Source organism: Pleuronectes platessa, chromosome 12 (genome assembly GCF_947347685.1).
Source record: "Pleuronectes platessa chromosome 12, fPlePla1.1, whole genome shotgun sequence".
NCBI classification, from domain to species: domain Eukaryota; kingdom Metazoa; phylum Chordata; class Actinopteri; order Pleuronectiformes; family Pleuronectidae; genus Pleuronectes; species Pleuronectes platessa.
The window spans coordinates 10,740,004-10,766,276 of NC_070637.1; the positions used below are offsets into that span (position 1 = coordinate 10,740,004).

The 26,273-nt window shown below is 47.1% G+C and overlaps 1 protein-coding gene across 1 annotated transcript; it reads right to left on the bottom strand.

The window, feature by feature from the left end:
- Positions 1-221: 221 nt before the first annotated feature.
- jag1b (jagged canonical Notch ligand 1b) lies at positions 222-26,164 on the bottom strand. The gene is made up of 26 exons (XM_053436425.1): positions 25,785-26,164; positions 25,205-25,501; positions 18,868-18,919; positions 16,233-16,490; positions 15,768-15,828; positions 13,754-13,884; positions 13,536-13,655; positions 11,942-12,055; positions 11,740-11,853; positions 11,542-11,655; positions 11,005-11,051; positions 10,297-10,470; positions 9,714-9,864; positions 8,622-8,786; positions 8,416-8,529; positions 8,168-8,281; positions 7,893-8,006; positions 7,342-7,458; positions 6,603-6,630; positions 6,100-6,185; positions 5,384-5,497; positions 5,190-5,299; positions 3,806-4,045; positions 3,106-3,237; positions 2,717-2,858; positions 222-2,166 (listed from the first exon to the last, which is right to left on the bottom strand). The coding sequence occupies exons 1-26, from the start codon at positions 25,839-25,841 to the stop codon at positions 1,691-1,693; spliced, it is 3,642 nt and encodes a 1,213-aa protein (XP_053292400.1). The 5' UTR covers positions 25,842-26,164; the 3' UTR covers positions 222-1,690.
- Between the last annotated feature and the right edge of the window lie 109 nt (positions 26,165-26,273).

Genomic DNA, 26,273 nt, shown 5'->3' on the forward strand with positions numbered 1-26,273 from the left:
AGGACCACAGGTATTTTTGTCTTCAGGATTCAGCTTAATACGATGACGTCTTGGGACAACGTGATTAGCTGTAAACACATTTGGACAGAGACATTGCTCAAGTTTATGATGCATCTCCGGCGGCAGTTCCGGCAGTTCCCACGACAGTCGCACGAGAGAAACCTTTCATACGCTTAGACACGTTGGACTCGGTGCGTCACAGACAGACTCTTCACTCGCAGTCCAGAAAACTTTAACTTTAATTCTCTTTTCATACAAAATATTTAATAAATATGACTTTCAAAAATATATTGCCAGATCAACACATAATTCTCAAGTTCATAAAACACAAAGTCAAAAATAGGACAAAATGTAGCCATGATCTCAAAGGGTTAACAAATGAGATAAAACATGTTTGTCTTTAAGAGCCTCATTTTAAAAAGAAACAAATGTGCACAGAAACAAAGCAGACTCTTGCCGAGCAAGGCAGTGTATTTTATCTGACTCTACAGTGTTCCCATCGCGCCCCTACTGTTCAAGTACTCGAGGTCTAGCTTAGGATATTACGCTGACTAAAGCAGATGGGAATTCTGGCGTGTCTCTACTGATGTGACTTACATTGCAAGCTGATGGATTTTGACAGCCTTTAAAAATACGTTGATGGGTTAAAGTGAAGCTGCTGAAGGATTTTTGTTCCCTTAAGTATTTTTAACCATTAGCGGCAAGCAATATGTCTGCCACCATGTCCGTCCCTCGCAGCAGCCGAGAGCTTTTGTCGTCCTAACCTCACTTGCCTTCAATGAAGGTCCTGGCAACAAATATTGAAATGTCAAATGTGTGGAAGAACAAAACAAAAAAAATTGTTATTTCTTTCAGGCCTGAAGTGCCTTATTTTTTGTTTTCTTTGAAATTTGGCTTTAATAGAAATTAGTTTTAAAATAAAACTGAAGTCACTGAAAGAAATGGTAGGCTTCCACAGCTGTCCAAACCTTCAAACTAGACATAAATAAAAAGGAATGATATCTTAAGGCTCTTGATTATTAAGTTAATAAATCAAATATACACAATGATTAATAAAAAAAAAAATGTACATATCTACACGTTCTAAATCGACACATAAATTCTTCATTTTGGCAGCAACTGCTGACATTGAGCCCGTCCCTCCCCGACCCCGCCCGAAAAATAAAAATAAATAATAAAGTTGATCTTTTTTTTTTTTTTTTTCTTTCTTTTTTTTTCATTTGACAGTTGCTGAAGTCTAAAGCTGAAAAAAAGGCACTTTCTCCAAACGGAACTAGAAAGAATTCAAACACGTACTAAAAATAATTAAACTCTAGTGTTGAACACGTCGCATAGTTTTTGTCATTGTACAACAATTACACCAGGAGCCCCTTCCATGTGTCCACTAAATTAAAAACAAACAAATGAAGAAGAAGACAGGGAAATGAATGAAATGCATAGGAAGACACTTCTGCATCTAGTTCTACAGTGAAATGTTTACCAGTGCCTTGTGTTTCCAGCCAACCGAAGCAACTGTCACTGCCAGTGTAAGCCAGCTTGTCAAAACTTAAATTAACACGGGGAATATCTGGAAATACTGTGGGGTCACGACTGACACGACAGTTTACCAACATGCCGACGCTCCCCCTGTTTCACCCACCACCGGGGTGTGAAGGCGTAAGGCTTGGTTGCACGGCAACACAGCTGTCTGCTATACTATGTAGTCCATCCTGTTTATGCTGTTTGCTGTCTCCAAGTCTCTGTTGTCCTGTTTATTAGTCCAATTGGGGTGTTTGGATGTGGAGTTGGGGTTGGAGATGGGCGTCTTCTCGTCCCTCTCCACCAGTGTGTATGCTGGCTGTTTGGCAAAGCGGCCCTTCTGCAGGTGCCTCTCCTTGTCGTCCTCATCCCCCTCGGGATGATTTGTCCTTATTTTGGCAATGATGGAGTTCTTGTTTTCGTAGTCCTTGATGGCCACCGCGAGGCCCACATGCTTCTCTATAGGGTTCTTGATCTGGTTGAGCTGCTCCCTCACGTTGTTGGTCGTGTTGTCCTCAGAGACCACGGCCGTCGCACTGTTGTGGTTGCTCTGTTTCCGCCGACGACGCATGCACCACAGCAAGAGGGAGACCAGCACCAGGACCCAGACGACGATGAAGATGGAGCTGAGGAGGGGCACCAGGTAGTCTGGAGGGAGGAAGACGCAAACATAGTTAAAAGAGGTGCGACAAATAGAGATGAATTAAACCCCAGTTAAAACAAAACCCAGGTTTTATTCTATTACGACACCAAGTTGGCTAAATCATTAGCATGCTTTTGCCTGTGCAACCTGAGCCCTCAACAGGGGAGGGGGCCGCTTCTATTTGGCTGTGACGGCAGTCTGCTGTCACCATGTTGATAAATGGTGGACACATGCGGGGAGTCTCACAACAAGTCGAGTCAGACACCGAACGAGCCAATCTGAAGCCACGTAGCCAAGCAGCCGATCCTCTTCCCCGATAAGCGCTGTTTACAAGCGCCTGGAGATCACAGCCCCGGGTGGCCTTGAGTTGTGTGTGTGTGCTTTTCATACATGAACATTTTTGTAAGGTGCATGGTCATCTTATTCAGGGATTGGCTTTATTATTATTATTATTAAGTAAAAAAAATCCTCCCACCCTTTTCTACACATGCATGTGTGTGCAAGTCTAGAAAACAAGCATAAAGCAACAAACTGAGTTTTGGAAGCGGTTCCTACCAGTTTTGCTGGGGCTTGGCATCCGCACCTCTGCGATGGCGGAGATGATGGTGTTGTTCCCGTTGCGTTTGCTAACCAGGTCAATTATCTTGTCTGTGATCTCTTTAATGGGGCTCCCGTCCAGGCGATGGTCGTCTGTTGCCTGCAAGTGCCAGGAAGAAAAGCGAGGTTGGAAATCTGTCTGCTCTGAAATTGATTGTGTTTACTTGCTGTCCAACTCATGCAATTAAACAACCAAACCTAAAATCTACCACGGAGCCCATTAGAGCACGTCTCAGTGCAGCTAAGAAAGCGTGCCGCAGGCTATAAATCAACCTTCTTTTTTTTGAGCGCGAGTTCATAACGGCAGACAAACATATGGCAGGCTGGGATTGCGAGAGGGTACTTACGATGCAGACGTGGATCTCGTTGCTGGCTGAGAATGAGGGGTCACAAGTTATGGACACTGAATGCTCCAAGGAGAAATTCTTCACCACGTACAAGTGCCTCAGCTGCTTACACACTTCCTCCACGGTCAAGCCCTGGACGGGGAAAAGAAAATGTTAGCGCACATGAAAAAGTAGAGGTATTTTGGCAGCAGGCTCAACATGCTATCTGGTCAGGATCCACCTTATTTAGATCAAATAATACTCGTCACTATCTGCTGTCATGCTAGACAACTGGCAAGTGATGATCCTGTGTGGAGACAGAGTCGCCAGTGGTCCTGTTCAGCTCAAATCCATATGATCCTGAAATTGATCTCGCGGTGCGGTCGGGGTTAAGAGGGGATTGGCACGAGCTGCTAAGTCATGAATGCCTGATTTTCAGGAAGACCAAAATTTGGATGCAGGCAACCCTAGAATCTGTTCGTTTTTTTCTTCCTTCTTTCCTTTCTTTCTGGAGCACATTTAAATTCATGACTGGATTGTTTGGAGTCTTGGACCTGGAATCCTTCTTAGCCCATTGAGTACATATGAAAACCTGATCTGTCACAGTTCACTGCTCCTTTTCACCGAAACAGTGGTGGTGGAGGAGAGGCGTGAAAAATGACCACAAAACCCTTTTAATTCGGCGCGCCCCCCCCCCGCCCTGGTGCTCTAGGTAACTCACTCGAGGCATGTTCTCCTTGTTGAAGGTGAAGGTGATGTTGGCGCAGCTGTTGTCCTGGTAACTGGAGCTGGGGTGGCATTTGGTGGGGGGCTGGGGAGGGTTGGAGCGCCAGCACTCTCCAAAGTCGGGGCAGGGCTTCACAAAGCAGTGGCCCTCCCGGATGGGGACGCAGGTCTGACCCGAGGGACACCCGCCTCGACCTTTGGCCCCCAGCTTGCACGACGTGGGGCCGCACCACATCTGGAGAGAAGAACAGGACAGAGGAGGAGATCAGTGTCGCAGGCTTCTCTTTGAATGAAACAAATAAACACAGGGCTGATGTTACTCAAGTCATTCAAGTAGCATGGTTCTAAACAGCCAATGTCTGTCTGACCTCCATTTTGGTTCAGACTAAAATATCAACAGCTGATGGATGGATTTCCATGAAGCTCTGCTCAGACATTCATGGTTCCCAGAGGATAAATCTCACCGGTTAAATTTTTCTCAGGCAAACGTTTTCAAATCAAACCAATCCAAAGTCCTGAAATATTTTCTAAACACCAGCAGCCCCACAACAATTTAGACCACATTAAATAGACTACAACTGGCTACATTTTTTTTTTGAAAAAGTAAAACTATAAAGATCTGAAGCCAAATACATCAACACCACACAAACATTTGAAGCCAGATTTTGGCACCAAAGTAAATGTGTGTGTGTAGCAGTGAATTCCACAGACTCAACATCCAGCCCTGCACAGGACTGTGAAGTGGAATCAGTGACACTGTTTTTTTTCCCAGTCAAGGATTTTAGTCACTTTGTAAAGACTCACTTCTCTGCTGCACATTAAGGGAAATGCTTCTCTAATCTGCATGAAACACACAATCTACTGATAGAAAATAAAACACACAGATACAGCTGTATGCTCATGTCATGGTGGCATAAACCCATCAGGCCTGGATCATTTTCAGCCCATGGTGCATTTCTTCCTGGGGCAAGCCGTTTGTAAGACACCATTGTTCACCTGGTGGGTTCACACAGCGTGATAATAATAACTCCTTCAGGCCTCTACTGTAAATCAACCAGTAGTCAGCCTGGCATCTGATACTTTTAAGTTTAACACAGCCATTGTGATTCTTTTCAAAACATAATTTCTGTATGGAACCGACTGCTCCACCCTGTGATGGACCGTTGTTGTGCCCTGACATGGCCAGACCTGAGATCTGTGAAGAGATCACACGCAACCACCCATGCCGCATTTCTGCCGTTTATTACAGCTCTTCTCCACAGCCTCTTTTCTCATGAGTAAACAATGACATCACGTCCACATATCTGCACGGAGTCCTCATAAATACCGCTCCTCACTTTCACATTACCCAAGCATTTAGGTGGTTTTTTTGGACGTACCCTCGTGCACATGACTTTTCCATTGACACAGTTGCAAGAGTTGCAGTCTTCGTCCCATTTGAGTCCATCAGGGGCGACGTGTCCATTAACAGAGCAAGGTCTTCTTGTCACTGTTAAATTAAACAGTGTTAGGAATATCCAAAAAAAGAAATGGGGTGTTTACTCATGCCATGTCATCTTGTGAGGACTCTTACCTTCGTGACAGTGGGGCCCCGTCCTGTCGGGCGGACATAAGCAGCGATATCCGTTGATCTCGTCCACACAGGTTGAGCCGAAGGCACAGGGAGAGGACTGGCACTCATTAATATCTGTCAGGGGGAGAGCGAGAGGTAAGAAACAGCTCCTTCATGAAATAAAGGGCACAGCCAGACAGCACACACATATTGGGTTAAGCAGTCATCACACAAATCTAATTCCTCAGCTAAATTCACTGAAGGTCATGTGTCACTTGAACAGTACGTACACATATGCACCAGTTAATAAAAAAACAAGCAAACATGCTTTAAATCAGCCCTGGATGGTTGCTGCCCTGTGCAGCTTTATTAAAAGCAGCATCATTAGCAGGTATGCAGGCACTAAAGGCTGGACTTAGCAGAACAAAGGGTTTGCAATGGGAAAGAATGTGGCCATCTGAAAGCCTTTAAGAGGGAAAACAATCTGTGTAATCAGTGTCAGAGAGCCTGGCTGATTTGCTGTTGGCCTGCTAAGCCGGTTTCCCCTGGGGACAGCAGCAGGGCCCGCAGAGGTGACACCAAAATGGCTCGGCCTGGCCCGCAGCCCAATGCACAGATAATTGGCCGACTAGACCTTCCATTTGGAGCAACTGGAGCGGTCCCGCGACCCGGGCCCGCTCGGACTGACGGCTCCAACAGGGGATCAGGGAGGAGCGGGAGGCAAGGTTAATACTCACTGATCCGACAGTCTGGACCAGCGAAGCCTGGGGCACACTCGCAGCGGTACCAGTTATCCCCGTCCACGCAGGTTCCACTGTTGTAGCTGCAGGAAAGAAAAAAAAAAAAGAGGGGCGAGTGAGACTTGAGTTTGTCTCTCAGGATGCCCGCCGGCTTGCAGACTGAAGTCTATCCACGCTTCTTTTATAACAAACCACTTCAGGCCGGAATATTCCCACATATAATGAGCGTTCTCTAAAGCAATTAAGGCATTCAGACTTGTTCTTTTTAAATTTGACAAGCGTGCATGGTTTTGGGAGTGTGCTCGCATGGTGTGAGGTTAAGAAAGAGTCGCAGCTGGGAGTTCACGGCAGAGAGGGTTAGCTGATTGCATCGCAGGAATGACATGGGAGGGTGTATGCCATGTTGTCGGCAGAGAGAGAACGGTGAGAGAGAAAGCCTGCAGGTGAGAAACCATGACACAGGAGGGGAAGCCTGTTTGCATCTGTCTAAAGCTACTCACCATGGGTGGGGACTGCAGTCGTTGGTATCTGAAAGAAAAAAAAATAGAGAGTGAGCCATGAAGTATGTTTGAGTGTTTAGTCCACATGACTGCAAAGAGCACGTCTGAGCTTGCGCGTGCAGAGGCATGTTTGGCTGGTCGGGCCTCAACTGATTATGCTGCATTATTAACAACACAGTGCAAAAGAACAGAGTCGACTCTGAAAAGAAAAACACTCAGTTCCACCTCCCACAACACCCCTGCTGCTGCCGGCGCCTGCAACACCTACACACCCAGATCCCCTCCTCGGCTATCTGGGAATTTATGTTTCGGAGTGCAAGCGCACACAGGGGCAGGGATCGAGGGGAAATGGTGGAGGGCTGCGGAACAAGCCGACATGTCACTGTTTGGACAGGAATGCGACGATGAGAAGGGAGAGAGGGGAGTGTGTTGGATGAGGAGGAGGAGGAGGAGGAGGAGGGAGCAGGAGAGGGGGCTGGAGAAACATCTGTCTCCACTTTCCCGAGCCCCTTTCTCCCTCCTCCTTCTCCTCTCATGGCCTGCAGCAGCCAGGGGGGAGACCAGAGACAGGGAGATTAAAAAAAAAAAAAAAAGGTACAAGATGAAGGGAGGATGAGAGAGTCAAATTTAAATCAGATGCAGGACTTCACCTCTGCACTGAGAAGCAAGAGGTTTATCATCGTTTAATAGCAATAAACGTCCACCGGTTTCCACTCCCCTCCCCTTAAAGAGCACTTACTCTGCGTGCACGTGGGACCCTCCCGGCCCTCCTTGCAGACGCAGGTGAACGACTCCCCCGTCACCACACAGGTCCCTCCGTTCTCGCATGGGTTTGGAAGACAACTCGAGTTTTTGGCTGAGACAGAAAAAGAGGGAAAGAAAATTTTGTCAGTGAGTTTTCAACATCACAGACGATTCTCAGTGCAATGATAAACCTTAAAACAGGCACAGGGGGGCTGCTGTTGGTTACGGTTGGATTTCCCTTTTTCTCTAAGCAAATCTGCATTCCACGACTCTGAAGTGGACTGACAGTGCAATCAGGGATTTTAAACGGATACCTGTCAGCACTCACAGGAGGGGGAGGAATGGGCAAGGAGGGAGATGAGAGGAGAGGGGGCGTTGACAGAGCGAAGGGATAAAAACTGTTTGTCGTCTTTGCCAATCTGACAAATCTGATTAATATCCCAGACAAGACGGAGCTCTCACACAAAGCCTCTGCTTCTCCCTTTGTGCGTTGGTGTGTGTGGGAATATAAAAATGTAACAAAGCTGGCCTGAGTGTGTGACTCACCTATGTTGCACGTCGTACCCTCCCACCCGGGAGAACACTTGCACTGGAACGTGTTGCCCTCGTCGTGACAGGTGCCACCATTGTTGCATGTGGCTTCATCACACTGGCTTTCGCCTGGAGGGAGCATTTCAAATCTTAGGGGTGGTTTCAGATGTACACACACACACATACACACTGTATAGGAGATTGAGTAATTATATACAGCCATAAGCACATACCATCAGCCTGCACAGACAGACTACATGGGTGTGGAATAACAAAAAAAGGGTTCTTACGGGAGTGGCACGTCTTTCCCTTCCAGCCATTCTTACACTCGCAGAAGAAGTCAGTCACCAGGTCTCGACATGTCCCTCCGTTATGACAGGGGTTGGTGCTGCAGTCGTCGATGTCTGGTGGAGTAATCGGACAGAAGGATGATTTATGTGCCTTAGATCAAACGGACTATTTGTTGAGACATGGATTTAACAATCCCACGAGGGGAGGTGCTGCTTTGTTTTGACATCAGAGAACAAGCAGTACTCACTGATCTCGCAGTGGTCGCCCTCCCAGCCGTCGCCGCAGATGCACTGGTACACGCTGACTTTGTCGATGCAGGTGCCGCCGTTGCGGCATGGGTTACTCTCGCAGTCATTGATATCTGAAATGTTGTAAAAATGGGATTGATTGATTGAGCATGTTTTGGATACATCCCTTTGCGTGGTGCTTCTGTGTGGCAAATCGTAATCTTACTCTCGTGACAGTAGGTGCCTCTGAAGCCCTCCTGGCATTCGCAGCTGAACTGGCCTCCAGCCTGACTCCGGCAACGGCCGTGAGGTCCACACACATTTGATGAAATGTACCGCTCTCCTCCCGGTGTGCTGTTGGATGCCACAGCGACCGTGCAGCTGTCGATCACTGTTGAGAGTCAAGGCAGTTACACAGTCAAACAACTGGCAGAGCCTGTTTGAACAAAAACTCATTCCAAATCATAAAATGCAGTTTGTGCCTTCCAGGGGATAAACATAATGGTTTTTCTTTCTCATTGCTTATATTCCATCTGTCATTCTATAGTTAATAAGATATGTCCGACAAGTGACAGAGAGAAACACTAAACAAGTAAGAGGTCTTGCAGATATTGATAAAAGTCTCATCCCCTCAGGGAAATAGTATCACTGTTAGAATGTGGAGAAAAAACACTGAAAGATAGAAGAAAGAGTGATAAGCTGTTATGCTTTCATAAGCAATCCAGAGTGATCTTTGACACTCTGCGCTGAAATCCCTTCCTTTCCCCCTGTCTGATCAGGTTAGGAGCAGCGGGTGAATTCGCCTCCCTGTAATCATTTAATTCTTGCCAGGAGAAAAGAGAATCCCACCGTCTGGTATCTGACTCCGTGGTTGGTCCACTCACTCAATTACACACACTCACGCAGAAAAATGTGCACATTCATTGAGGAGGGGGGAAAAAAAGAGGGAGCCCACCAAGTCATTACCAAGAACACACACAGTCACGCAGCCTTCTGCCAGATATTCAGCGAACTCAGAGGAGGGGAGAATGATTGGAAAAGCTTTACCGAGGAGATGGAGAGGAGGGGGGGGTAATCATCAAGAATCTACACCGAAGAAAAATAACTGCTCACCTTTGCCAAGAAACTTCAGAGCACAAAAGTAAAATAGAAGAATTGGCCTCGTGGGAAAAATGAGGGCAAAGTGCTCAGGCAAATAGTGACGGCCTGGCCTTATTCAGCACTTTACTGCAGCACGCTATGCAGATCACTTTCCAGAAATGTTCTGGAAGGAGTGAAAGAGCAAAAAGCTTGTGGTCGCTGCCTGCAGGAGACGTACCTTTACACGTGGTGGTGCGACAGTGGTCTTTGAGGTGGGAGCAGTTTTTGCCCTCGTAGTCCTCGGAGCACGCGCAGTAGTAGTCGGTGGCCAGGTTGAAGCAGGGCACTCCGTTCTGACACGGGTTGGGCAGGCAGTAATCGATATCCAGCTAGGGCAGAAAGGTATTGAATAGAAACCAGTGAACCTGATAGCTGACATAGTTTCTGCTACACTAAACAGAGTAAAACCCACAGCATCCTCCCTACAGGCCGTGCCAGGAAATAACACACGCACAGCGCTTTGAGGGAAGGGGAAAAACAAGGCAGAGACATAGGAGCCGTCCTCGGAGTCTGGGCTTCAGCGCCGAGGAATGTATCCCGCTGTAGCCAGGAGCAGCTTCAACAAAGCACTCCCTTTTAAGAAGGACTGTGGAACAACAGCCATTTAAAAGGGTGGGGCAGGAAAACTTTACAACGAACTCAGAGATACAGCAATGCTGGCAGAGATGGGGTGTGGGAGGGGGTGTAAGGGCTTAAGATGTGAAATGATAGTGGGGAGGATGCGTGCATGTGCGTGTGGGATGGTGGGAGTCGTGTCTCACCTGGCAGAGATTTCCTGAGAAGCCAGCCAGACACAGGCACTGGAAGCCGTTCACTTCGTCCTGACAGTGGCCGCCGTTCAGACACGGCGAGCTCGTGCACTCGTCCAAGTCTCTCTCACAGTGCTCGCCGGCGAAGCCAGGGGGGCACACGCAGCGATACCCGTTCACCAAGTCCTGAAGACCGAAAAAAAAAGGGGGTTAACCTCGTGCACCTACTCCGAGTTTTGATTAACTGCTTCAACAGGGTGGGGTCCCAAAACAATAACTGTCAAACCAGGGAACAGAACAGAGCGAGGCCGAGAGGGAGGTGGGGGGGGGGGGGGGGGGGTGGGCTGCGACAAGTTTTGGAGGAAAATTATCACAGCTCCGCATTTATTTCAACACATTTTCCTGGCACCAGCTCAACACAATAATGTTTGTGGTAATTCAATCTAGTGTGGTCAAGGAACTTGTGTGTCCCTCCCTCAGAAACCCCTCTGAACCTACTACCCTCAGCTTTGATTTCAGAGAGGAATTCCACAACAATTCTTCTGTCCATTTGGAATGAATACTTTATTGCAGCTATTTATAAAACCGCTGTGAATGTCTCGAGACATAACCCCCCAAAAAAAGTGAAGAAAAAAAACACACAATAAAACAAGCTGGCAAACTTGTAGTGAGTGGTGATACTAGATAATGAGATAGTCATGTTTTTGACCCAACACGTACCTTACAAGTTCCTCCATTCTGGCACTGGTCCTTGCAGTCGTTTATATCTGCAGAAGAAAACAAATCTGGGGATTAATTCTGAACAGCTTGACTAAATAGTCTGTCTTTGAAAACAACTCTGTGCTTTATGTTGCCGCTGCTAGGGGCCTTTAAAAACATTGTCAGAGCGAGAGAGCGCTCTGCAAGAGTTGGATAACGGGGCAGCAGAATCAGTGCAACATGGAGTATTGAGCAATGCCGTCTGCTGCCAAGTGAAAGTAGTGCTGGGATTGTTTTGAGCCCCCTCTAATCACCACAGCCCTGGCCACACACAGGGCTAATAATAATAATACAGCAGATTCATACTGCAGGGTAAGGCTGCACTCGGCCAACTGTTGGCTTTTATGCTTTTTCATGTTACAGCTTTAATTTATCCCTGAAAGGACAGGACAGGGAAAAAAAAGAAGGAACGAATGAAAGAATGAAAGAAAGAAAAAAGGGGGCAGGAGTTGGACAGGTGTCCCACTCCACAGCTGCTGCTGACAGCCTTCAACTCACTGATGTCGCAGTTCTGCCCCGTCCAACCAGGGACGCACTCGCAGAAGTACCCGCCAATCAGGTTGCGGCACGAGTTGGCATTGACGCAGGGCTTGCTGTCGCATTCGTTGGCATCTGGACAGGGAGAGAAGAGGGTTAGTGGCCAATGCATGTGCAGTTGACAGGCGTGGAGTGGTGGAAAGGGCTCAGGCGGCTCACCAATCAAACACGTCTTCCCCGTCCACTGAGAGGGACAGTGGCATTTGTAACCATTGACCTGGTCCTGGCAGGTGCCTCCGTGGTTACAGGGGTTTGGAGAGCAGTCGTCAACATCTGTACAAGAGAATCAAAGTCTGGTTACTCTGCATGAGATCTTCTAGAGTGCTGATATTCAGTGGGTGCAGGCTGACTGATATCTTACTGATGGTGCAGGAGGGGCCGCTCCAGCCGAGCGCACACTGACATTCGTAGCCTTGACTGGTTTCTGAGCAGCTCCCTCCATTGGAGCATGGATTGGACAGACAGGCATGTTCCGCTAGGAGGAGAAAGGAGGACAGTTCTGTGAACAGGTCACACACACACCCTTCTGAGTCATTTTAAGAAGGAAAAATTCCACCCTTCAGTACTCATTTAGTCACTCAGTGAAACTTTAAATCACAAATTTGACATCGTGTTGGGCAAACTTGACCTTTTTAGGGGCAGTTAACCAAAATATCTAGATTGTTTTACGTCTGCTATTGCAGCTGCCATTACATGATTTCACTGTGGTTGAACATTTGCCACCATCTTCCCAAGAAAACTAATCAGATTTAAAAACGCATTACTCTGCTCTCAGCCCTAGAAAACCCCTGGACTCCTCTGCCCCGGGACGACTGTCAGCAGCCAGGGGTCGACTCCTTCCCTCACCCATCACCCCCCCCCCCCCCCCCCCCCCCCCCCATTTCACTTGCATTACCCGCCCGGCAGACCACACCACCAGGAAATCATCTTTCATGCTAAGTTGACCTGGCCAACGCACCGTGACTTCCCTCTGACTCCCCGCCATTCTTCTTCTGAGAGGCGGCACAAGATGAGAGTGGCGGGACGGAGAGCGGGAGGGTGAGGGAGGATGGCGGGGGCGAGCTCAGCGCGGGAGTCCCTCCCTTTAAGGACGAGTTAAGGATGAGTGGGTCCCAAATGAATCCAAAATGAATAATTCACTCGGGGGAATAAATGGGCGGTTGGAGGTGATCAGCGGATGGCTCTTGGTATGCGGTGGGGAGGAGGGAGGGGAGAGGATGCAGCAGTGCACCTTGGGGCCTCTGTGCTACAATGGCCTGACGTATCCCCGCCCCCCCTAGTCTGCGGACCTCCTGTTACGAAGGGCACGGTTTCCTGACATCTCCGCAGTTAAGCTGTCAGCACCCTTCGAGGCTCAGATTTAATGAGGAAAAAAAACCATCATCTCCTTGGTAAGTGTTCGCAGCAGCTGAACCTTAGCACCACACCCATATGTCTGGAGTGGCTGAGGAGTGAAGGGACGAGTGGCCACTGAGGCTCAGACTGGTGGTTTACCTGATGTGGGGGCCACTCGTGCTCGAGTGGAAACTAATTATTGCCACCTCCTCTGATTACAAACTGAAGGCACCTCTGACCTTTGGTCTGTGGACTCAACGAGACCACAACCTTCGCTCCTATTGTAACTGCAAAGCAAACGTTTTTAACCCCGAGATCAAATATTCTATGCAAAACATAGATGGTCACTGGGTATCTTGGAGATGCCTGGTTTAGGATTTCACGTGCACACCTTCGGGGGCTTGTGGTAGACTAATTAAACACAGCAGCCAAGACATCCTGACTTAAATACCTGGTTAATGCCAAGAAACAGCAACTCCACTTCATGACTCGTAAAGATTTCAAAATTTTTATGCAGAGATAATCCCCAGATTCCTCAATAAAGGAAAGCTCACTAGCAAAAACCTAGTAAAAAAGAAAAGGAGCTCAAAGATGTCTTCCTGTGCATCACTGACACTCACCTCTCTCACAGTTGGCACCAGAGTAACCATCAGCGCAGGTACACTGGTACTTGTCAGGTCCCGTGTTGATACACGTCCCTCCATTCAGGCATGGAAGGTGAGTGCCACAGTAGTTCAGATCTGAGGAGAGGCGCGTTTCACACAGCATTAGTTACTTCTGACATAACACAGGCCACTTCCACAGCCACTGCAACTGAAAGAAGAGACGAGGAATGAACCTTTGTCGCAAAGGTGGCCGCCCCAGTTGGTGTCACACAGGCACTGCCAGGGCTCCACACAGGTGCCATGTACACATCCTGGGTGGGGGATGCACTTGTCACAATACTGGCCCTGCCAGCCATACAGACACCTGCAAGACACAGTCAAGTCATTAGCTTCAGAAAAGTGACATAAAATCAAAATAATAAATTGACATACATACATCCACACGTCAGATAATCCCTGTGGTAACTGAAAATGCTAATATCTTAATCTTTTGTTTATTCCAAAGTTCCTTCACTGAACTTAATGAAGTGCACATCAGCGTACAGAGCGTGGTGAGGCAAACAAAGAGGCAGTATTCTTGCCCTCACAACTGGGCTGCCTCTTAAAAGACCACAAATGAATCTTAAGTAGTAGGGTGTTTATGCAAGAGCTTTCTAACAATACTTGGGGCCAGGCAAACAGAGGAGTATTTAGCATTTCACCAAACAGAAAAAAAACAAAGCACTAAATTACAGTTCCAATGGGACCTTTAGCACGGCTAACATTAGCATGCGGCCAGACGCTCCCTTAACAACACTCTGCCTGTGGCTTGGCCATGACGACATCTTTGCAGGGATGAGGGTTCAGCCCTCTCCTCTGCTGCTCATCCTCGTTCCCATGAGTCAAGAGTCCGGCCTGTGCCCAGAGGCCGAGGAGGGGACCACAGCCTGCTGGCCACTGAGACGTCCAGTACCATAATTACACTGATAATGCTGCCCTTTGGTTCCTGGGCTTCATAATTAAGACGGCAATCAAGGCCGACTGATAAGTCCACTCTTTAAAAGGTGGTGAAGTGGGGATACAGTTGCTGCTGTGGAGCCAAGTGACAGGAAACAAAGTATCCCTCTGGGGGAGCCGTGCACTGATTAGCCCCGAGAAACGGATGGACTGTAAAAATAAACGCGGTGGTTAAGTAAACCTCAGTCTGTGATTAAAGAGGCTATTCTTAAAAGTGTGCTAATCCCCTCCATGAGAAGCGGAGCCGGATTCCCCAGCAGGATCCCAAATCATTTATCATTACACAGCCAAATTACTGCAGAATGTGACATTACATTGTACAGCCCTGTTGATACAGAGATGATTTTTACCCTCAAGATAAAAATCAGCAGGTTGTGGCTAAGCAGTTAATGATTTTCAAACCAGTTTTCTATGGAGTCTATCTTGGTCCAGAGGTGCAGAGTGTATTAGTTTTAATACTAAAAGGAAATCTTAGAGAGTCATTAGCCGCTGACATAAAATCAATGACACAGAGGCCGCCCCTCGCTTGCAGCCAATGTTGCTATGTACTGCTGTTGTTCAACACTACTCAACAGCCCAATGATGGGAAAAGTGCTCGCTATAACAGCAGCAGAGCTTGCTTGGAGAGTTTGTTGGCAGAGTGCACATAAACAGTTCAACCCAGAGCTTTAAATATAGCCACACCTGTGCAGAGACTAAAGCGAATCAACCTGTTGTTCTGCCAGTGGCCACACAAGCACTTACAAGAAACCTGATGATGTCAAAAGCTTGGGAAGAATAACAAAGCTGTTGCACAAAGAAAAAGATAAAAAAAATAAAAAAGGATCGTCCCTGCGCTTGATTTACGGCCAAATCAGACAACTAAGAAAGCAACCAATGCCTGAGCTGTGGGAAGAGTTGGGTAATGCAGGGCCTCCTCCAGGATGAGGCTGAGATACAACTGTGACTGCACACAATGCCCGAGCTCTGATATCCATCTGCGCCTGGCTTTTCCTCTGGCTGTGTGCAGAAACAGCATTAGGAAGCCATTAGCTACACAAACAATTCGCTTTAAGGATCATCCAAATGTTACACGCGATTGGACTGATAACACTTCCCTCGTTAGGGGGGAAACACATCCATGCCGTGAAAGAACTGGTGCTTGGACACAATCCCTGCATATCCAAATGATCCACACCCCAGCCTCCAGTATGTGTGTGTGTGTTTGACATTTCATATACAGTGAACACAAGAGCAGCCTCTGTCACTTACTTGCATCCACCTGGCTCCCTACATGATCCGTGTTCAGTGCTGCAGCCTTTGCGACATATAGCTGCAAGAGAGAGAAGAAGAGTTGACTGAAATTGCCTGGTAACTGGATTCAAACTTAGCTCCAATTTAATTACTGCAGTAAACAATATAATAATGACTACCCTCTATGACAGTTCAGTCTGTGAGAATAAAGACAGCTGTCGACAAACAAACAGGCCGGCCCTGTCATATAACACAGTAAAATATTTAATAAGGCGTTGCCCAGGCGGAGTTCCTGAGAATCTCTTTGTTCCTGGTCATATACGCTATGAAAAGCTTTATTTGAATGGAAAAGGGAAAGAGGCAAATGCAGTGGGAATTCAAAACACACAACAGACAGTGTATCATGAATCACAGCCCACAGTCTGACTCGTATATACGAATCAGACTGTCTGAAGCTGATCTGCCGACTCAGCAGGGCCTCACCTGTGTTGCAGTCAGGTTCGGACCAGCCATCCAGACAGGTCTTGTTTCCATTGTAGTCGCATGTGTAATGCCCGAAGAAATCATCCCGCGGCCGACAAAACTTGTTGCAGCCGAAGCCGTAGTAGTGCTCAGCGCAGCTGACCCGGATCTGGTACTCGAACTGGGCAACGATGCCGTTGTGTGTCAGCTTCTGCCAATGCGGGCTGGGGTTGATCATGCCGGAGTGGGAGCCTTTCTCGATCAATTTTCCATCTGCACCTGAAACATCAGATTTGACAACATCAACCTCGACCACAAAAGTCTTGTTAAAATATAAGATTTAGGTGAGGTCTGGACAGGAAGGGAACAGTTGAAGGGCAGAATCCTACATTGTGCATTTGGGAGTCGCACTGTTCTACTTGATGATACAGTGGGAACCAAAAAAATGCCCCAGAAATTCTTACACAAATTGCAGAAGAGCTCGGAGATAGCACAATATATATAATTAAAAGCAACCATGTGAGCCGGAGATGAAGAAAAGTACAAGGAGGAAATGCAGAAAAAAGGAAAAGACTGTCTGTAATGAGCATGCTTAACTGCTTTTTTTCTCACGCTCCCTCTGCAGCTCTCCCTGGATGGTTTCTGATTCTCAGGTTTACAGCTAGAGGATATGACTGGGCCTAGACGCTGTGTTTTGCATCTGCTCAGGCGAGGACAGAACCACAGTCGCCATAAATTACAGCGTTGAGGACACCAATGCCACAGTCACTGCTGGGAAGCCTGCCAGTGTGCCATCAGCACTTTCTTCCAAGCTGCCTTTCTCACATACATTCTTGTTGAACGGCAGTCAGAAAGATCTCAACTCAACTCTTTTTTCGACATACTTACAAGTATCTATCTGCACTTCAGATGGAGAGCAAAGGCCCAGCTGATGTACAGATTATGCAAGTACACGGGGGCTTACAAACATACAGACTCTGCCCCAGAAACCGAATTATTTTCATGTCAAACACAAAGAGGTCACGGCTCTGTCAAGCGAGCAAGGACTGACCTGGGAGCCAAGGACTGTAATGAGCTTCACACACAGAGCAAACACTCTGAGCAAACATGCTCAGCCCAACCTCCAGCCACTAGTGACTGTACACACACACACAAACCCTGTGAATTAGCACTGCTCATTCACCCACACACGTAGCACTCGCTACTCCGTATCTAAATCTTCCACCTGGGAGAGAATGAAAAATGTGTCAGCGCTGTTATTTACTGTGCTCACACGAGCAGAGGTGGCTGACCGCTGGGTGAATCGCCTCTCTGTGTAGTATGATGCAAGTCGTTTTTTTGGGGGGGGGGGGCGGGGGGCTGCTGTAATTTATTTACTGTGCTGTGGTGTATATAAGAGGGGTGGTGGGGGCGGGGGGTGCACTGAAATCGCAGTGCCTGGTAACATTTCGCAGTGGACTGGAATCCAGCGCTTAGGTGTGTGGCATTTCTCTACCGACTGCTGGCCCGTGGTGTTGGGAGTAGCACGGTCGTGCTACCTGCTGCCTGGCTCACAGTTACACATAAATCAGACGAGCGTGATAAAACTTAAAAAGGTCACGGTGGAGAATCAAATAAGTTCAATATAGAGAAAATATAAACTTTGAGCTTAAAAAAATTTAATAAAACTACTTTTCTTCAAACACAGGACAACACTAACACGTGTATACATTTTCTGAAGCAAAACTTTTAAAGATTGGTAAAATAAGTATAAAACTGAAAACTAAACTTGTTTTCTTTGATTCCTTATCAAAGATCTAAAATCTAAGATCTTCCAAAGCAGCTGTAAACTAGGCTGGCGGAGCTCAGAGGGGCTTAACCAGCATTGACTGTGTACATTCAGTGGGCTTTTCACACCAGTGCCCTAATAGGTCTCTAGGGAGCGGCAAATACAGCAGAAAAGGCCGAAACCTTGCTGACGTCGAGCAGACCTGCATAAACAAGCCCTCCCTCATCTGGAATCAGGCCGTAGTCTGAGGACCAACCAGCAGAAACCCTGCAAAGTTAACTGTAGAAACCAAACCAGGTAGACAGGATTTAGAGTCAGCCCCTTACCACCACAATCTGAAAGACATTTGCTCTCACTGCACATGCTCTGGGTTCAGAGAGCAGCCCACCTGCGCCTGAGGTAACTTTAAGCTGCGGGACAGTGTAGCTCAGAGGCCTCGGCCCCCCCGCAGTGTGCGGGCGTGCTGGTTGCAGTGGTGGTGCTGGGTGGCCAGATGAACTCCGTGTTTCACGCCTCAGTGACAGTGAGACAGTGTGACCCTGACCCCGGCTGGCAGCACCTGCCATCAGTCATCCGCCAAACGAAAACATTTTCATAGTCTTCTACCTCGCCACACTTCTCCCTGTGTGACCCCCCACCACTCTCTGCCCTGTCCCCACTTCTGCTTCTTCCCCTGGACTCTCCCACCTTACAGGCACCTGCCAACACACTTTCTTCACGCAGCCACACACCACCAGCCGACCATGTGGAAAAAAAGACAGGAGGTGCAGGAAGAATAAACTATTTTTTCTGACTCAACGCGACTCCTCCCATGCAGACGATGCCTTGAGGGGGGGAGAAAGAAAGGAGAGAGTAAGGTAAACTGGAGATGCCAGGCTCAGTACTCACCACTGGTTTCATTGCTGAAGTCCAAGGCTTCCACTATCAAAGTGTAGGACCTCTGAGGGAGACAAGACAGAGACACAAGCAGCGTTAGCCAAGAGCGGCATCATCAAGCAATCACTGGATCATAAAGCCATTCAATGATTAGGTGATAAATGTTTGATGTTAGATGCAGAGAACAGTTGGTAGAGGCTTTGTTTGTTAGCAACCAGGCAAAACTAACTGGTCGGGGGTTCCTGCAGAGGTTTCCCTTTTAACAAGTATCACATAAACATACATCACCTTATCAACAATTGGGTTTGATGTTAAATAAACACATTTCTCCTGTTTAAGCCTCGGAAAGAAGGCAGATACCACATTATACGTGAGGTTTCATCTCCCTCTCAGTGAGATAGTTTACGAAGAGCCCTAATAAAAGGAACTTACAACAATGGTCCTGATGATCTGAAGTGAGGATAAGCTTGGGCAGTGGGGTGTTTTACCTGGATCCCCACCCAGCAGGGAGGCTTCAGAAAAATGAGCTTAACAGAGCCAGCCTGCAGAGGACCAACTCTTGAGTAATAGCTGCAATATTTTTTTTTAATAATAAAAAAAAAACACAAAGAAAAAGACACTTCAACCTGCAGTGCCAAAAATCTGTCTTCATCTCAGCCACGTTAACCTTGCTCTCCTTAGAAACCGATTTTCCCAAAAACTGTTTCTCCACATTTTCAGAAAATGTGGCGAGTTCAGGCACTGGATGATTTCCCATGTTTCTGAGAAAACACATAGTGGGTTTCGTTTTGCAATGTATAAGGGATTGTCAATTTCATGCTAATTTATAAACCTCTGACAAAGTGCTGTGAAACCTCTGACCGATCCAGGCGAGACCCAGAAAAAGAAGCATATGTGGCGAATGCGGAGGCAAAACAAATTTGCGGAACAGGAGAGAGAGTGAGTGAGGATATTAGTGAATGAGTGCTACACTCTGGAGGGCCCGTCTTGATTTCAGCACCCCCCAAAAACGCTTTGTCTGATTCAGGGTCTTTAGCGCTCACACCAATATCAGCTTACACACTCACAGCGCCCTGTGCCACAGTCATGAGGGAGGGAACGATGCGTCTGGGAGCATGCGCGGCGGACTCGGGAGAGAAAGTGCACGATTGTGAGAAAGTCTAATCCACTTACAGTGTTCGAGCATCCACTAGAAACACCTACTTGTTATATTCACACACGCTCGCCCCTAGCAGCGCTGCTTGGAGGCATTTCAGAAGTTCTGCATCGCTGCTATGTGCCTGCTTCACTGCGATGACTTCATGGTAAACAAAGCTGCTGGAGAGGAAAACCCCTGTTCCCTTCCCACAGAAAGAAAGAAAGAAAGAAAGGGGCATGACTCAGTCCTGAAGCTTTACCTTGTTTTATCAGGCAGTCAACTTTCCATCGTTCCTGGAGCTATCCTGTCTCATCCTGTGCCAGTATCTCACTGCAATCAGGGCGGCTATTATTTGAAATGCAGTTCTCATCATCAACACAGGCTGAACAGTAAGCTGACTCACAATAGGCTGCAATCACTTGAAATGGAACATGAGTATATGAGTCAGTGGTAATGCAATACCTAATCTTCTATTACAACAAAAATTAGAACTATATTAAAACAGAGTACAGGAGTCAAATGGCTTCTCTTTCAGCATAAAGCAGTAGCATGTTTCCGCCCGACCGTGCAACTGCATTTGAATGCATCACTTCCAACTGCATGTCCACATGGACTCTTGAAACATTTCTATTTGGGACAGCCACCAAAAGCAAACAATCATGACACAGCGATGTACCGGTGGTGAGTTCATCCTGAAAACGGGAACTCAAATGCAACATCAGTCGTCATGTGGGCCGAGGATGACAGTTTCCTCAACATGTTTTAGTTCGTCCCCATTGCAACAGTAAATTCACGTCGTAATGACTAATATGAGAAGTGGTTAAAACTTGTTGTGTGTCAGAAATTGGATTCTACTCATCACCTTTCAGTGACCTCTCAAAACCTCGGATCATTTTAGGAAAAGCACATTATCGTCAACCGGTGGTTACATTAGGAAAAACAACAACAACTAACCTGGTCTACCTGCTACACAACAAAACATCAGTGTCTCCAGGACTGATGTGGAAATAAACGATCATTAATATCACTTTGTGGTGTACTGTATTGCCTAAAGTTATTGGCTGCTTCCAGACATATTTACACACCCATTTCTTGCACCATTTGGACTTGCCTCAACATGGAAGCTACTGAAGTGCTGTGATCATACTCGTCATCATCATCACCCTAACCCGAGGATGATTCACCCATTTGTCCTGCATTCATATGATTGTGGCCCACAAGGATAGAGTATCAAAGTCTTGGCACACATATTCCTGCATCAATAACTGCAAAAGTAAAATGTCATAATGGCTCGATTTAACAAGTAGCCTCACCATTATTGGGATGTTTAGTTCCAGAGCAAATAACTGCTCCCAGAAACTGAGATACTGCCTGACTCCTTATTCACCAACACCCAATAACTCCTCAGTGGTTATCAGCTTGGAACCGTCTGCCACTGCCAGGTTCACTTTTCCCAGGCTCCCAGCTGACTCACAACTTCTTTGAACTATACAGCACTCTCCCTCCCTCTCTCTCTCTCTCTCTCTCTCACACACACGTCCAAGTGCAATAAGTGTGGCCATATGTCTTCTTATCTTTCCTGGCCAAGTAGACACTGTCCAACAGACAAGTAACATAAGCGATAAAGATCATTCCAGTTCGAATCGCAACGACTGGCCAAAGAACACTACTGAATTCTCTCAGTAGGGGATTTTTCCCAATACACACAGACACAAAGGCCCATCAGCCTGCCCCTCTCCTGAAAACGGATCCATCTGATGTGTCATTACGAGGAAATCTGACAAAATAAAGGAGAAGTTGGTCTCATGGAAAAACAGACAAAAGCCAAAGGTCTAAAAAAAAAAAAAAAAAAAGGCAAGGCAAGGCACAACAGATTAGAGTGGTCTCGGTCTCCGCTCAGCACAGAGGAAATGTAAACAGTCCAGTCAAAAGGGATGTTGACCTTCTGTATCAGTTTTCCTGAGTCAATCACTTCAATAGTATCAAACTGAGATCGACACGGTGATTGGGGCCGTGTAAGTAACACACCATGTTTGCCGTAAACCCGAGGCTCGGTCAGGAAAAGACAACTCACACAATCGCCTTCAAAAGCCATTGAGTGCACTGGGAGGAAGGAATGTGGTGTTTGTCGGGAGATTTTCACCACAACAAGGAGCTGGAGGTCGTCACAGCAAATGTTGTACAATCAACAGCTTATTAAAATATCTTGTAAAAGGTGCATGAGCCCACGATTTAACAGAACCTCACCCCGATTAAAGAATCTCACCTTCTGCCAAAGAAAACAAGGGATACTGCAAACAGATTTTGGATCCATTGCAAGACAAACAAGATCAGAACATGGATGCGGGAGCAGGAATGAAAGTCATACGAAGCATCTAACTGAACCAACAATCAGGCATCTGTGTTTTTAAAAAGGGTCACATACCAGTAAGAGTAACAAAAACAAGTCGGTGGATCCCGATGCATGTCACATTTCCATAAAGCTCAAAACAACTGATAAGCAGCAGAGCATTAGAAGCCATACACACTGAACAAACCCTTGTTAAAGTAGGACAGGTTGAAGGGAGGAGAGGAAAAGAAAACACATTTCTCTTTTCTTTCATTAAAAATATTTGCACTTAACTGCTGCAGCAGAGTGTGTGAACGACAAGGCGCACTATTGTTCCCGCGACTCACCTGATCAGTTTCTCAGACTGCTACGACTTGTCGTCAAATCAATCAATCATGCAAGCACATCCCAGGACACAGAGGACCTGCCAGCATTGTGTTCAGTGTGAGATAGGGGAGTATTATGCTATGAAATATAGGCATAATTAAATCTGATGTGAGAACAATGAGGAGTCAGATCAACTTAAGCTCCAGCTGAAGGGTGAGGAATAGCTCAAAGAAGGGCAATGCTGGCAAACGAGCAGATTACTGCTCATAAAAACCCAATCTTACATAAAAGAATAGACCCGCTTCCGTTTTTTTTTTTAAAACGGAAGAGGGGCTTCTCTTTTTTTGTGTAGGTGGAACATGAGAAAACATGCTGAGGTGGCCAGAGACAAGGCAACAGTTTGCCTGAGAGCCGACTTCATCACTGCTGAGCCTAATACAACTGCTTCCTGTTGCTTGCCCTGCACTGGCATTACAGCTGCACAGCCTCTATTATGCTCTGTAATCCTCACTGTAGTCACCGAGGGCACACCATTGTCCCCGCTTGATACACTGTGAGGACCTGGGTCACCTCACTTCTCTGTGGAACACAGACACCGGTGGGATCCATTGGGGGCTCTAATAACACAGACGCGCTCATGTTAAAAGATGCCCGGCCGATGGCATTCAGCCGGACACCGGGCTCCGGGCTCTCGCCCTACCTGATCTAAGCACATCTGTGTAGCCTCATTAAGTGCAGCAGTTACTGTGGGTGGCAAGGTTAAAGCGATGAAATGCCTGGGGTCCAACCGAGCGTGACTTAAACAAAGCCCTTGGCCAGGACAAGAGGCCAACTTCATGCAGCTCACAAGAGAGGATGGGGAGGGAGGGGGGTTGGGAGGGGGCTTCATGAACTCGGAGTACCCAGCAACCCAGTTGCACCACACTGCCATCTGTCCACAACAGCCAATCAACTTATGAACAGGACAAAGAGTGATATCATACCTAACCTGACGATTGTTCGTGTGCACTGAAGTAAAGCACTTCAAGTGAAGGAGGAGAGAATCTAACGAGCGGCCCTGGCCTTTCACAGATCTCAGCCTGGGACCTACACTTGTATTAAAATGTGTTAATCCAAAAATGTGTCTTAGTGGATGCACTGAAACAAATATAATTGTTCAATTTTCAACAGGTTTCACTGGTTAGTACTGGTATCTAACATAGCAACAGTTTTCTTCAGTGGTTCAAGGCCATTTTGGGAGAGAGGTATCCAGTCCTCAAACCTGTAATGGTACCAGTTTTGATTTCAATGTCAACAAGTGGTGTTTTCCAGTAGGAATGATTTTCAAGCAGTAAGATGAAACCTTTCTTGCTCCGAGCATTCATGCCAACTTAGTGTTGCCATAGTATGAGCATAAACAGAAACCTTTGTCTTTAAGAAGAAAAAAAAAGGTGTGAGGCGCCAGTGTGTAAGTGGAGTACAAATAAAAAAAAATAAAGAGAATATCAAATTGCATGCTACCATGCCGAGAAAACTGTTTAACTGGTTATCAGGAGGGAAAACAAACATCCAAACTCACTGCACACAACACTCACACACACACGTTATTTCACTAATTTTGAATGTTCGAGGCCATCACAGTGCGACAACTTCCATCAAGATTGAGGTAAAAATAGCCTTTATGTAATTGGACACACACACATACCAGCAGACTGTGCCTTTCACCCATAAGGCACAGTGGAGGAGTTTGTGGGCCAAGCTGTGGGGCCAGTCAGTCTGTGCTGCAGCCCTACTTTTTTCACAACACCGAACTGTTGCTCCAAGCCTGACAAATCATATCTCTCACAGGGCTACAACACTCCCACAGGCCTGTCAGGCCCATTTATTTACTCTGTGAACTGAGAGCTGACACTGGAGGAAACCAGAAAGTGGGGTTTTTAGCGCTGTGGAGAAAGTGCACCGTGCAACATGAGCAGCTGCCGGGAGGCACGGGAGGAGAAGTCTGTGAACATGCAACTCATCCAACTTTTTATCTGCTCAATCGTGTCAGACAAGGGGAAGATATAAAGGAACATATTCAAGAGGCTTTGGACTAAGTGGCATCCAATTTGATTTTGATGTGACTTTTTAAAACAGGGGAATAAACTAAAGAAATTACCTCTGACTTGAAATGCTTGAGTTTTATTCCTTTTGGTGGGTTCGCAAACTGCAGCTCACAATTTACCGAGGTCCCTTTCTGAAAACCGAGGTTGTGTGCACCAAGCGTGCAAAGTAGTTTTTTAACACTGAGACTGTTTGGACAGAATGGACAGCTCTGGGTCTGACGGAGAAAAATACCTACAGCTGGTTAATTGGCGCAGATAATGAGGAGACCAGGGGGGTCCTTCCTCCAGAGGATAATTCAACAACCAAGAGAGAAACTCTTTCTTCGCTTGTTGTGCTTTCCGAAGTGACTGACGGACAGTAATTGCACAGAATTGCCCTGAAAACAGACATTTCCCCCTCTTTTCCATCATTCTTTTTTTTAACCCCCCCCCCTTTTTGGAGAAGCGAGGTCTGGAGGCACACAAACTCACCGGCCAGGCAAAATTGAAGGGCAAAACTATCCGGGATTTGTCATTCCTCTTGAAAGAAAAGGTATTCCCTCCCAGGACGGGCGTAGATCCCATTCCGAAGCTGCAGGGGCCCGCAGCGGAGACCCTCGACTGGTATTCCTTCAGGCAAACTTTAAAAAACGTATCGCACTCGTCCCGCGTGCACTTTCTATCCCCCGTGTTCCGCTCGCCGTCACAACACATGCCGCCCAGCAACTCGCCGTTCAGATTGTGCATGGATAAGATCTGCAACTCGAATTGTCCAGTTCCCTGGGACACCTGTTGGGAGACAGAGAGAGAGAGACAGAGAGAGAGAGTGATTGCAAAGGGGGAACTTTTCAAGGAACAACTAAAAAAAAAGTTTCAAACAGTAAAACAATTAAATAAAAACAACTTTAGCTGTTGTGTTTTTTTTTTAAACTGCGTGGCACAGTTACGCGTGAGACATGGCTCCATCTAATGTTTGCGCACATACACGCAGTACGCGACACACGCATGTCCACGCAGAACATCCCGACAGCTGACCCTGCCCGCTGTTTTCTCCCCGAGACAGTCCACATACCTTGGCTAGGACGCAGAGCAAAAAGGCAGCGGCCACAGAGCCCCGTCTCAGAATCATGCCTCCTCCGGACTGCTGTTGCCACTCGCTGGTACTAGTCGTCTGGCCGACACACGGCAGCAGAGCTCGCCTCGGGTTTGAACATGCACGAGTGGGGAACGACACTGATCAGCGGTGCGCAGGTTCCACATTCATGGAGGAGCCCTCTTCCTAGTTCCTGTCCCGCAGCCTCTCACGAGCGTCTGCCTCTTCTCCTGCTTTATCCCGCAGCTTCCACTTGTTGCTTGGGGAGAAAGTTTACACAGTAGCCATGCGGCAGCCGAACCCACTGCTGACTGACTGACTGACTGACTGCTGGTCCGAGCTGAGGCTGGCTACACAAGTTCAACATGGAGGGGAGGTTCCCCCGTGGCCCTGCTCCTCTATATTCATGAGCGCAGCGCACTGAGCCCGCCCCTCTCTCTCCAGATATCCAGATAATCATACACTCCG

What these genes read in the sequence shown, in the direction of transcription:
- jag1b (XM_053436425.1), bottom strand. Translation starts at nt 25,841, where the DNA reads ATGATTCTGAGACGGGGCTCTGTGGCCGCTGCCTTTTTGCTCTGCGTC. An exon ending in CGGCCCCTCCTGCACCATCA is followed by an intron (nt 11,854 to 11,941) that starts GTAAGATATCAG and finishes TCTCTTGTACAG; the next exon opens with ATGTTGACGACTGCTCTCCA. An exon ending in GGGTCCCACGTGCACGCAGA is followed by an intron (nt 6,631 to 7,341) that starts GTAAGTGCTCTT and finishes TTTTTCTTTCAG; the next exon opens with ATACCAACGACTGCAGTCCC.